Source organism: Pelmatolapia mariae, linkage group LG14, assembly GCF_036321145.2.
Source record: "Pelmatolapia mariae isolate MD_Pm_ZW linkage group LG14, Pm_UMD_F_2, whole genome shotgun sequence".
In the NCBI taxonomy this organism is placed as follows: domain Eukaryota; kingdom Metazoa; phylum Chordata; class Actinopteri; order Cichliformes; family Cichlidae; genus Pelmatolapia; species Pelmatolapia mariae.
Window position 1 is genome coordinate 26,821,955 of NC_086239.1, and position 11,520 is coordinate 26,833,474.

The following is an 11,520-nucleotide window of genomic DNA, read 5'->3' on the forward strand; positions in this document are numbered from 1 at the left end:
ACTCTTCTCTTCCCATCACTCTGGTACAAGTTGATGTTGGTCTCATCTGTCCATAGGATGTTGTTCCAGAACTGCGACGGCTTTTTCAGATGTTGTTTGGCAAACTCTAATCTGGCCTGCCTGTTTTTGGGGCTCACCAAAGGTTTACATCTTGTGGTGAACCCTCTGTATTCACACTGGTGGAGTCTTCTCTTGATTGTTGACTCTGACGCACATACACCTGCCTCCTAGAGAGTGTTCTTGATCTGGCCAACTGTTGTGAAGGGTGTTTTCTTCACCAGGGAAAGGATTCTTTGGTCATCCACCACAGTTGTGTTCTGTGGTCTTCCTAGTCTTTTGGTGTTGCTGAGCTCACCAGTGCGTTCCTTCTTTTTGGGAATGTTCTAAACAGTTGTTTTGGCCACGCCTGATGTTTTTGCAATCTCTCTGATGGGTTTGTTTTGTTTTTTCAGCCTAATGATGGCTTGCTTCACTGGTAGTGACAGCTCTTTGGATCTCATCCTGGCAGTTGACAGCAACAGGTTCAAAAAGCAAACAGCACACTTGAAATGAACTCTGGACCTTTTATTTGTTCATTGTAATTGGGGTAATGAGGGAATAACACACACCTGGCCATGGAACAGCTGAGAAGCCAATTGTCCCATTACTTTTGGTCCCTTAAGAAGTGGGAGGCACATATACAAACTGTCATAATTCCTATACTGTTCACCTGATTTGGATGTAAATACCCTCAAATAAAAGCTGGCAGTCTGCAGTTAAAGCACATTTTGTTCGTTTCATTTGGAATCCATTGTGGTGGTGTATAGAGCCAAAAATGTTAGAATTGTGTCGATGTCCCAATATTTATGGACCTGACTGTATATATCATTTTTAACCTCAGTAGTGAAACCTCTAATAGTAAAAATAGTGTACATGCACATACGTGTACATACCTTAATAAAAACAAGCAGGTGAGATGTTAGAAAGCTTTTATTTTTATTTTAGTGGACACTCAATACTATAGACAGCTGCTGGGGTTTCTTTAACCTGAGTGGTGAGAAGACCGCGAGCGGGGGGGGGGGGGTTGAAAACGATGTGCCGGGAGTCCGCTGTTGAGTTTTGGACGAAATGCATTCTGGGATATTTAGCTGTACCAAGTCCACACCGATGCATGCTCGATAAAACGGGCGGAGCGAGAACACATCTGGGACTTTTTCGTGTTCTCGGCTTGATGCGTACTTCGAATTGGAACAGTACTTGGTCTCCGACTGATGACGTATCACGAGAACGCAAGTACGCATATTGAGAAATGCCCACAGACTAAATACACACAAGGGTGATTAGGGGAAGTGGAAACAGCTGACACTAGTCTGACATAACGAGACAAAGGAAGCAAAGCTGACTACACTGACATAGGACACAGACCTTCAAAATAAAACAGGAAACGAGACGCAGACAAGACAATATAAACTTGACAACATAAGACGCGGCATGAAACGGGGAGAGGGAAACTTAAATACAGGGGTAGAAAACACAAAGAGAAACTAATAAACAAATGAACTTAGCTACCCTAAAGAACTTAAACATAACATCCAAATAAACTAAAACTCAAAACGCTGGGTCAACAGACCTGGGAACGTGACAGAAGCAGGTGTAACAGTGAAGCTGCAAGTAGCAGAACTGGGTGAGTGGGTGGAGACGAGCGTCAGCAGTGATTTGTGACAGAAGGACAGATATGATGTATAGTTTGGAGACGGTGGCACTGATAAAAAAAGACAGGAGGCTGGGATGATGTCAAGATATTCATTTAAAGTGACCGGGAAGGACATGGCAAGGAGTATTTCAGAGGCTCGGCTCAAGTTGAGTGGTTTGGCAACAAAGTTACATTTTGTCATGCTGAATAAATGTCAGGTTAACTTGTTCATAGATTAACTTTTGTTTTGGATCCACCGTCAGTAAACTTGAACTTCTCTTGATGTTTTTGACAAATTACCTGCAAATGTTGAAACGGGTTAATATTCTAAACCTACATACAGGACAGACGCGTACAGAGCAGTATGCACATCAGCAGGTATTCCAGTATGACGGTAAACCTTTGTTGTTGTTGTTTTGTCATTTTGTTAACAGCAAGAAAGTTAAAATAATATTCCTTATTTTCCAACTCCAGTTTATAATATGGAACATTTAACACATTTTTCCATCAGTTTTCTTCACCAACATGTATTCATAATGCAAAAAGGCCGTACAGATTGAATTCAATGTAATCCAACTGCTAAAAAAGTTTCACCAATTTTTTTTTCAATGCATAAAATATGAACTATTATCTTCAAACTGCAGTAAATATTGAGCCTAAAAAATGGCTGACCAAACTGACATTTCTTTTATCCAGCATTACATTTTTTTTAATCAATATTCCTTCATGACTGGGGGATATAATGAGATGACTGTTTTTCAAATGGACAGCAAAACAGTTATGATGACACTGCACACAGTTACAAGCATTACAGGGATCCTGTTGCACTTCAGTGATGGAGAATCTGTATGAGAAAAACACAAAAAACATCAGGACTTGCATTTTTATACTGGAAAATGTTGCATATTTAAAGGAAAAGAGGCCCATGGGGGTTTTGTTGGCTTTTGTCAAAGCAAAACATTACAGGTACATACAGTTGGAAGAGTGAATTTTCAGAGAAAATGCTGCACTCGAGGTGGTAAAGAGTAACTAAGACTATGTATGCATGATTTCTAGACTTCTCTCGCCTCTTTTCTCAGTTCGTACATCTTCAGTTCCTGTAAATCCCTCTCACCATACATACAAATTGAGACATAAGGAGAGAGTTGGCTTTCATTTTAAAGCTGTGCCAAATAGATAAACTAATAAACAGTTTTTCAAGCCCAACTATATTTTATGATATCAAATGTGGTTGGAGTTTAACAGTGTTTCTGAGAACTTGTATGTGGAGCTTCTTTTGATCATATTCACATCAAAATGTCAGGATATCGGATATCAAACCAACTTTTCCTACGCCAAATCATCTTTAAAACCTAAAAAAAACCTTGTGCCGAGTATTTGTTAGCATGTCTTCTACTTCCTGCCATGGTTTTGTGTCATATCTGTTTTATGCTTCACTGTTTAAAACATAAAGGATGCACCTGTGCACCCTGCATTGGAGCTCTATTTCAGAGTCTAATGGAGCTGATTTGGTCAGCTAAACCAATGAGCTATTACTACAAAACACATAAAAAATGTTACTGAACTAAGGTGATAATACATGTGTAAATAGAGACTGTACATACACGTAAATACAGATACACATGTATATGTACGGTGCAGATATGAACATATGCAAACACAAGCCGGCAACAAATAAAAGACACACTAATATAAAGCTTAAAAGACTTTTTAAAAGATGTTTGGTCATACAGCTTTAATACGCAGTGACACTGATTCTTAGGTATAATTCTTTGCAAGCAATTTAACGCTTTTCTTTCAAAACGTATTCCCTCCCATAGATGTGAAATTGCGTTGGTATTCAGTAACAAAGGAGATCGTATGCATTTCCCATCATTTGATATGTGCACTACGAATGGAGGTATTGTCACCATTAGAGGTAACCAATCCCATCAGATGAGCTTTGTTTTATTTGAGGAAAAGGTCACGATTCAGAACAACATCGTACTGATTTACACTAAAGGCTTCCATTTAAGACGCCAAGTGGACCAAACAATAGCAGCAAAGTCCCTCCCACAAAGCAGAGCAGAGCAAACAAAGCCCTCACTGTAGGGTTAAGGGTTTAATAGTATTCAAACATAACTTTTTCACATGTGAATAAACATACATGTAATATTTAACATGATAAATGAACGCCTGGATTTTTGTACTATTGTAACAAAAAATTCGTACAATTTTATGACATATTAAAATAAACTTGTGCAATAGGACCTTTCCCTTTCTTTTTGGTTTCAATATACTGGACCAGAGTGATTTAGTGGCTATATTTTTTTTTCTAAATTTGTGTTAAATCTTAACTTCTGGTTAATTAAATGAAGTGCATCAGATTGTCCAATCAGAGCAGTTTCCATGGAACAAGCTCATAATGGTTCAGAAAATATCTTCTGCTCTGTGCTCAGTTTGATGTTTGTCATGATCTAAAAGTCCTCAACAATGAATTAATCCATTTCAGTTAAACCTACATGACCATTTTATGAGTTGTACAACTTCAACACAATCACACATCACATTCAACACAGATTCTTACCATCAAAGACTGAGTCAGCTGGCAGATCTACAGAAAAATCTAAAGGAAAGAACACAAGTAATGTTAATTAACTGGTTCGTTTTAAAGCTAATTTTGCTTTTAAAAGAAAAAGTGAATCCTCTTAGGACTGAGTCATCATCAGTGACTCTCTAACACTATCTAAAATCAAAAGAGCCAAAAACAAAACTGCAAAAAAAGAGAAAGAAAATTAGCCTCAAAACATGCTTGAGCCTAACAATACAGGGCACACAATCTATTATAAATGTGTTAACAATGTTTTTCTTGCATTTATAAAATTATACAACTAAAAATACATTTAAAAAATGCATTACTAAGAAAACAGAACAATTATAAAGTGAAGCAAAAATATGTATTCAGAGGTTTTGGCCTGTTTTGAAACAGAGTGGCTATAAAGCTTTGAATTCTTGCTGCTATTGTATAAATTTGTTAGAATTAGTTAGAATTAAAAAGATGCAAGAAAACATACAGCAGCCTAACGGGTTTAAAAAATGAAATTTAATTCTGACTGATTGGAATGGATTTATAATCTGAATCTTGAATGAATGAATCTGAATGCTCACCACTGAGCCTTCAGGGGGTTAATGTACCCCCAAAATATTGTAAATGCATATATAAGTACCAAACAAACAAGAAAATATAATACTGTCTATCTTCTACTTTGTTTCCTTTTATGTTTGTGCGGTTATTTACTGCCGAGTACGAAAGCATACCTATGTTACTCAACACAAGCGTCACAGCTTTCCTCCTCTGGCTTCTCACGTGGATGGCAGGTGAAGTTACTATAGTGCTCTCTGACACGTATTTGTTGGCCTTTTTCTTGCACAGTCTCTCAGAAGATCCAAATTTCTGTCAAAAACATGAAAAGACAGGACGTAAAATGATGGGAAACTGCAAAACCATCTTCAAACAGGTAATGGAAATGTTCACAGAACTGAGCAAAAGTTAAAGACATAATATTTTAAAGATCAAAATCTATGAAGCGAACTTACAGACAGTAACGAGCGACATTTAGACACCTCACAGAGTCTGGTGACACAGTGCAAATAGAAAGTGGAAACTGTCTCATACTCATTGTCCACCAATCTGAAGGCTTCAAAGGAGAAGAGCGCCTTTTGCGACACCCCATTGGTCTCCACCATAGTTTGTGCATCCCGTGTATACCTATAGTAAAATGATAAACATGTACTTGAGAAAGCTTGAAATGTGTCAGTGTGTAAATGGGTACATTACATTTGTCTCACTCACCACACAAACAGGCCATAATGGCCGCTTTGCATTGGATTTGGGCTTGTTGTTGCAAAGCATCTTTCCAGCAGCACATTGAACCTTTGAGGACAAAGAGAGAGTTTGTTTTTTTTTAAAAGACAATTAAAAAAAAAAAAAAAGGTTATTAATGTAAAATTTTAAACTTGCCTGTTTTTTAGATTGATGGCTTTCACTTCAACATAAATCTTTGTCTTCACTTCAAGTCCTGTTTCTGGGATAGTTAAGATCTCTTGGTACTGTTTGTCCTGTTCCAGGGAAAATTAATAGGGAAAATGAAGTTTTAAAAGTATTTTGTTTTAAATATTCTAGTTAATTCTAAAAGATTTTAAAGATTACTTTGTAGAGCTGCATACTCAGCATGTTGAATAATCTACCATCGTTGGATTTTATACTTGAAGTCCCACCAGATCTGCGTTCAACCAAATAAAAATATTATTTTAGAGTATGACAGATTAAGTTTGCAGGTATTACTCTGTGTGTCACATGGCATACTCACACACTCAGTTCGGTGTTGTTGAACAGATAGTTCATCCGGTATGTGCAGGAGAAATTGTAGCGGATCTGGGGCCTGTAGGTGATCATGCCCGCAGCGGGGTCTATAGAAGTAACAGTGCCAAAGACGGTGACGTACTGGACATATGAGAAGTCCGAAAACTGTCCACTCCCAATATGACTGCTTATCTGTTGATGGAGAAATATGTTTTAGCATGACAGCTTTCAATAAATTTGTTAAATAATTCAAACTGAAGTAAAAACTATTATATAGGTTACCTCAATATTATTACTGCAGAAAGAGAGAGAATTTTGATTTATTGGAAAGCTGAATCTTAATCTTGGTGGGTCAACAGTGAAGTCAGCAGTCCCATAACATTTAGGATTATTTGTCTGATTATTGAGGACGACCAGGGACTCGTTGTAAAAAGCATTGTACATCGGGCAAAGGTAGATGCTCAGGTCTATGTGCTCAGGCCCGCAGGTCACAGATACATCTGACTTCTCTAGGAGAGGAAAAATAAAAGATGTCAATGAAATTGATGGAAGACTGAGAGTGTTTTTAAAGTAGAGAACATGCTGCAGAAAATGATGCTACAAACCTGGAGCTCTGTTTGTAGAACTTAAAATACAAGCGTCTGGTATCTGAGCATCAGCCCTCAAAACTAGACCAAGCTGGAACAGAAGAATGAGCAGCTTCATTGTTTTCAGTGAGGACCTGTGACAAAACAACAAAACAAATGGAGAAACATATTTAACTGTGTTACGTTATGATTAGATTTAGTAAAGTTTTTCTTTATAGCACTCACCTGTAAGACTTCCTTTTGTGTCCCGTGGCGAGTCTTTGAAAACCTCAAAGTCTCAGAACAAACAGGAGGAGGCGAAGGAGGAGGAGAAAGAGGTGTAGCCTCTTCAAACAAAGCGGTAACATTAGCTGAGCACCAACATCAAGAATAAAGGACTTGCTCACTGTTTCCATCTACATTTCACTCTGTTTCTGATCATACATCACATGTCACTGGTCTAAATGTAATCGGTTTGTACAGAAATTCACTTTGTACAAGACAAAGAGGCCCAGATGTTTCTTGTGATGTCATTAATAATAATAATGATAATAATAACAGCTTCTGTAAAAGCTGATAATGGTAACGCCCCACCAGTAAGGCAATTATTTGCTGTTGTTTATAATAAAAATAAAATAGCATGAAAAAAACAAACCCTAATATGATCATGTGAAAAAGGGTTGCACTCCTTGGCTTTACAGAGTTCAGCATTAAGTTTCAGGACTTGTTTTGTCTGTCAGGCCTGTGACCTCACTTCTTTTGTCCCCTCTTTGTGTTCTCATGACGTTTCTTGCCACGTCATCAAAATATTTTTAGCTAAAAATTCCACAGAAGCCACCGTACACTACCTGCTCAGAAGGAAGCGTGTAAAGAAAAGAAAGCTGGTGGATGCATGAACTATTTCTAAAAAAAAAAAAAAAAAACTAAAAAGAAAAAACCAGTCTCTGATTCTTTTGTAAGTTTCAATTTAATGGGCCGAGACAGAATATCAACTAAAAATCCACATAAATGTTAGAAACTGACCTGCATGTCCAGCACAGAAGACATTTCTTGTAGTTGGTTACCAGGTTTGCACAGATCTCAGGGAGGATTTTGGCAAACTCCTCTTCACAGAAACTCTCTGAATCATGCTTGTCAGCTTCCTCCACAGATTTTCTACTGGACTGATGGCTGGAGACTGCCCAGGCATGTACATTGATCTTAATTTGCTTCTTATTAGCCACTCCTTTGTTGCCTTGGTGGTATTTTTTGGGTCACTTTCATCCTGAAAGACCCATCCATGGGTGGACCCCTGGGGCGATCGTGGCTCAAGAGTTGGGAGTTCGCCTTGTAATTGGAAGGTTGCTGGTTTGAGCCCTGGCTTGGACAGTCTTGGTCGTTGTATCCTTGAGCAAGACACTTCACCCATTGCCTACTGGTGGTGGTCAGAGGGCCCGGTGGTGCCAGTGTCCGGCAGCCTCGCCTCTGTCAGTGTGCCCCAGGGTGGCTGTGGCTATAATGTAGCCATCACCAGTGTGTGTGAATGGGTGGATGACTGGTTGTGTAAAGTGCTTTGGGGTCCTTAGGGACTAGTAAAGCGCTATACAAATACAGGCCATTTACCATCCATGAACACCTTTGGTGTTCTGGCTGAGGGAAGGAGGTTCTCATCCAAGATTTTATGGTACATGGATTCGTCCACTGGCCTGTCGATGTGGTGAAGCTGCCCTGCACACTTCACAGAAAAACAGTTCTAAACTATAATATTTCCACCCTCATGCGTGGCTGTGGGTAAGTAGTTCTTTGGGTCATACACCGGGTCAGCATTTCTCAACCTCAAAGCATGGCAGGTTGAGTTGATGCCAAAGAGCTTGGTTCTGGTTTCATCTGATCACAGCACCCTAACCTTCTCATTTAGATGTTCACTCGCAAATTTGAGTCAGGCTTCTACATGTGCCTTCTTGAGCTGGGAGACCTTCTAGATGTTGCAAAATTTCAATCAATTATGCCATGGTGTGGTACCAGTGGTGTTCTTAGTGACTGTGGTCCCAATTACCCTCTAATCCTCATGAAGCTACTTGTGAATGGTGTTCGATCCACCGTGTTTCTCATGATTATCCTGACTCCATGAAGCCAGAACTTACAAGGAACTCCAGAATGAGAACAGTTGATGGTTTTATTTTTCTTCCATTTGTGAATAATTTTCTCACCAACCTTCTTGCTGATGGTGTTGCAGCTCATTCCAGTCATGTGCAGGTCTACAATCTTCTCCCTGATGTTTGTTGACAGCTCTTTGATCTTGTCCATGGTGGTAAAGAGATCAGAATGGATAAAATAGATTCTGTGGACATGTTTGCCTTACACACATAACACGTTGAGGTCATGTGCATGAGTATCTGCCAGTCTGTGTGAGCTGATTCTGGCTGGATTTTAGACAATCAAATTTCCCTCAGCAACATGAAAAATCAATTTATAATTTTTCTAAAATGTGTTTTTTTTTTCTCTATTTTTGGTTGATCTCCCAATTCCCAAAGCTGTCCATCTAATTCTTGTTTTTAAAGTCATTAAATATATATGCTATATAATCATTCAACCCTAGCAAAAAACAAAAAAAAAAACAAAGAAATCATTAAAGGCCCAAATTTTACAATGACATGAGTGTAAGTAAACTTTTCAACACAACTGTAGATGCGTGTGTTTGGACTAAATTGTCCTATGTCATATGTTAGCCCTGTGAAGGATTTTTAACCATTCGTCATATTACAGGTTAGATATATTGTCCTCCACCCCAACTAGCTAAACAGATAAGACAATAGATGGATTGATAGTTGCTACTTCTTTTTAAAACAACATGGAAACATAGAATGTGGAAATGAGAAATAATATGATAAAATGAAAGAGTTCAGTCTCAGCTTTACAAAGCTTTAGGCTGTAGGTTTGCTTGTTTATCTGTTTACCCATGTTACGTCCCCCCCACCATGGTGGTGGCAAAGGCAGGAAGGAGACAGCAACACCGGACAACCACAATTAACGAAGGAGAAGGACAACAGGACAGTTAAAATTCAGGCAGGATTTATTCGTCGCTTGCCTTGATAGTCAACTTAACAACAGAAAAAGGTGGGGGAGGAGGACTGGGCGGTTGAGCCAAATCAAAGAAAGTAATAAAACAAAAAGAGGTCGATAGCTTCCAGGGCCTAACTAAAACAAAAATGCAAAACAAAAGGCTTACCTAGCTGCTCGACAAAAAGTCAGTGAAAACATACAAAAGTGGCATCAACCGCATAACCTAGTGTGTCTAACAGATTAAAACCTGCAACCAGTGTATAGGGTACCCCAGCTTACCTGTCCAGCCTCCCACCACACATAATACAAAGAAGCCTGTTTGCAAATGTTTGTCATAGCAGAAGCCAGCAGCCCACCAGCTGGCCAGGGAGCTGCTCATTTATAGTGATCCTCGGTGTGTGATTGGCTAACTGGGCCCAGACCAGCCAATAGACACATGCCAATCAACTTCGAACTGGCCAATAGGACGAGGCTTTACACCTGAAAGATAAATAGAACACAACAGCAAAGCCACATCTCTTGGCACGTAACACCCCCACCCTTTAAGAACCAAACTCAGGGTTTGGTGACATCTCTAAACAGCACGGGAGAGTGCGTCTGCTACAATGTTTTCTGACCCTTTTTTATGATGGATATTGAGGGTATAATTCTGAATAATCAGTGACCAACGCATAAGCCGCTGGTTGTGATTATACATTCTAGAGAGGAAAACTAAAGGGTTGTGATCTGTGAATACTTGAACTGAACTCTGACCTGACTCTATATAGACTTCAAAATGTTGCAAGGCCCACAACAAAGCAAGTGTCTCCTTTTCAATGGTAGAATACCTGAGCTGATGTTGATCAACCTTCCGAGAGAAGTAACTCACAGGATGGTCAATGCCCTGGGTATCCTCCTGGAGAAGCACCGCTCCTGCCCCAACTGCGCTGGCATCTATTTCCAATTTGAATGGTAAAGAGAAGTTAGGAGCAGACAACACGGGGGTGCAACAAAGTAAGCCCTTAAGGCTTTCGAAAGCCTGCTGGCAACTCTCAGACCAAATAAACGGCTTTGAGGGACTGGTTAAGTCAGTGAGAGGGGCAGCAACAGAAGAGAAATTCTTACAAAATCGTCGGTAATATCCTGTCATCCCAAGGAAACGCCGCAGTTCTCTCCTGGTGGTTGGTTGGGGGAACTCCCTGATCACAGTGACTTTGGCATCTGCAGGGCACACTTTTCCTAGACCAACTTGCTGGCCAAGGTAGAGGACACTGCCTCTAGCAAAATCACATTTGGCAAGGTTCAAGGTGAGAGATGCCTTTTCTAGGCTAAGGAAGACTTCTTTCAATGTAGCCATGTGGGTTGACCAGTCACTGCTATACACAACAATGTCATCCAAGTATGCTCTGCAGTTAGGGATGTTTCCCAAAACTTTATTAACAAGTCTCTGAAATGTTGCAGGGGCATTGCACATGCCAAAAGGCATAACCGTATACTGCAGGAAGTGGTCAGGAGTGACAAAAGCTGAAATGTCAGATGCTTGCTGTGTCAAAGGCACTTGCCAGTACCCTTTTAACATATCAAGTTTAGTGATATATTTTGCAGGCCCAATTTCATCAATACAGTCATCGATAAGGGGTAAGGGATGTGCATCTGGTACAGTGACAGAGTTCACCTTTCGGAAGTCAGTACAGAATCTTGGGCTTCCATCCGACTTCGTGTCTAAGAGACATGGTGAACTCCAAGAACTGGAGCTTGGCACTGCAAATCCATTCTGAAGAAGATACTCAACTTCCTGTTTTATGACTTCCCTCTTCGTTGGACTAACCCGATAAGCGCGCTGTTTGATTGGTGTAGGGTTAGTCAGCACCACATCATGTTTTATGACAGTGGTTTGAGACGGGATGTCATTGAACAGA

At 39.7% G+C, this 11,520-nt stretch overlaps 1 protein-coding gene across 1 annotated transcript; it reads right to left on the bottom strand.

Moving 5' to 3' along the window:
- Positions 1–4,359: 4,359 nt before the first annotated feature.
- LOC134640642 (zona pellucida-like domain-containing protein 1) lies at positions 4,360–8,866 on the bottom strand. Its single transcript, XM_063492549.1, has 12 exons — positions 8,770–8,866; positions 8,183–8,287; positions 7,604–7,757; positions 6,620–6,735; positions 6,297–6,523; positions 6,022–6,206; positions 5,862–5,934; positions 5,673–5,770; positions 5,505–5,585; positions 5,249–5,420; positions 4,970–5,105; positions 4,360–4,397 (listed from the first exon to the last, which is right to left on the bottom strand). The coding sequence occupies exons 1-12, from the start codon at positions 8,864–8,866 to the stop codon at positions 4,360–4,362; spliced, it is 1,482 nt and encodes a 493-aa protein (XP_063348619.1).
- Positions 8,867–11,520: the final 2,654 nt, after the last annotated feature.

Excerpts from the sequence above, each read along its gene's own strand:
- LOC134640642 (XM_063492549.1), bottom strand. The coding sequence starts at position 8,866 with ATGGACAAGATCAAAGAGCTGTCAACAAACATCAGGGAGAAGATTGTA. Across the intron at positions 7,758-8,182 it reads ACCAAAGGTGTTCATGGATG|TCTCCAGCCATCAGTCCAGT; the intron begins GTAAATGGCCTG and ends ATGCCTGGGCAG. Across the intron at positions 5,935-6,021 it reads AACAACACCGAACTGAGTGT|ATCTGGTGGGACTTCAAGTA; the intron begins GTGAGTATGCCA and ends GGTTGAACGCAG.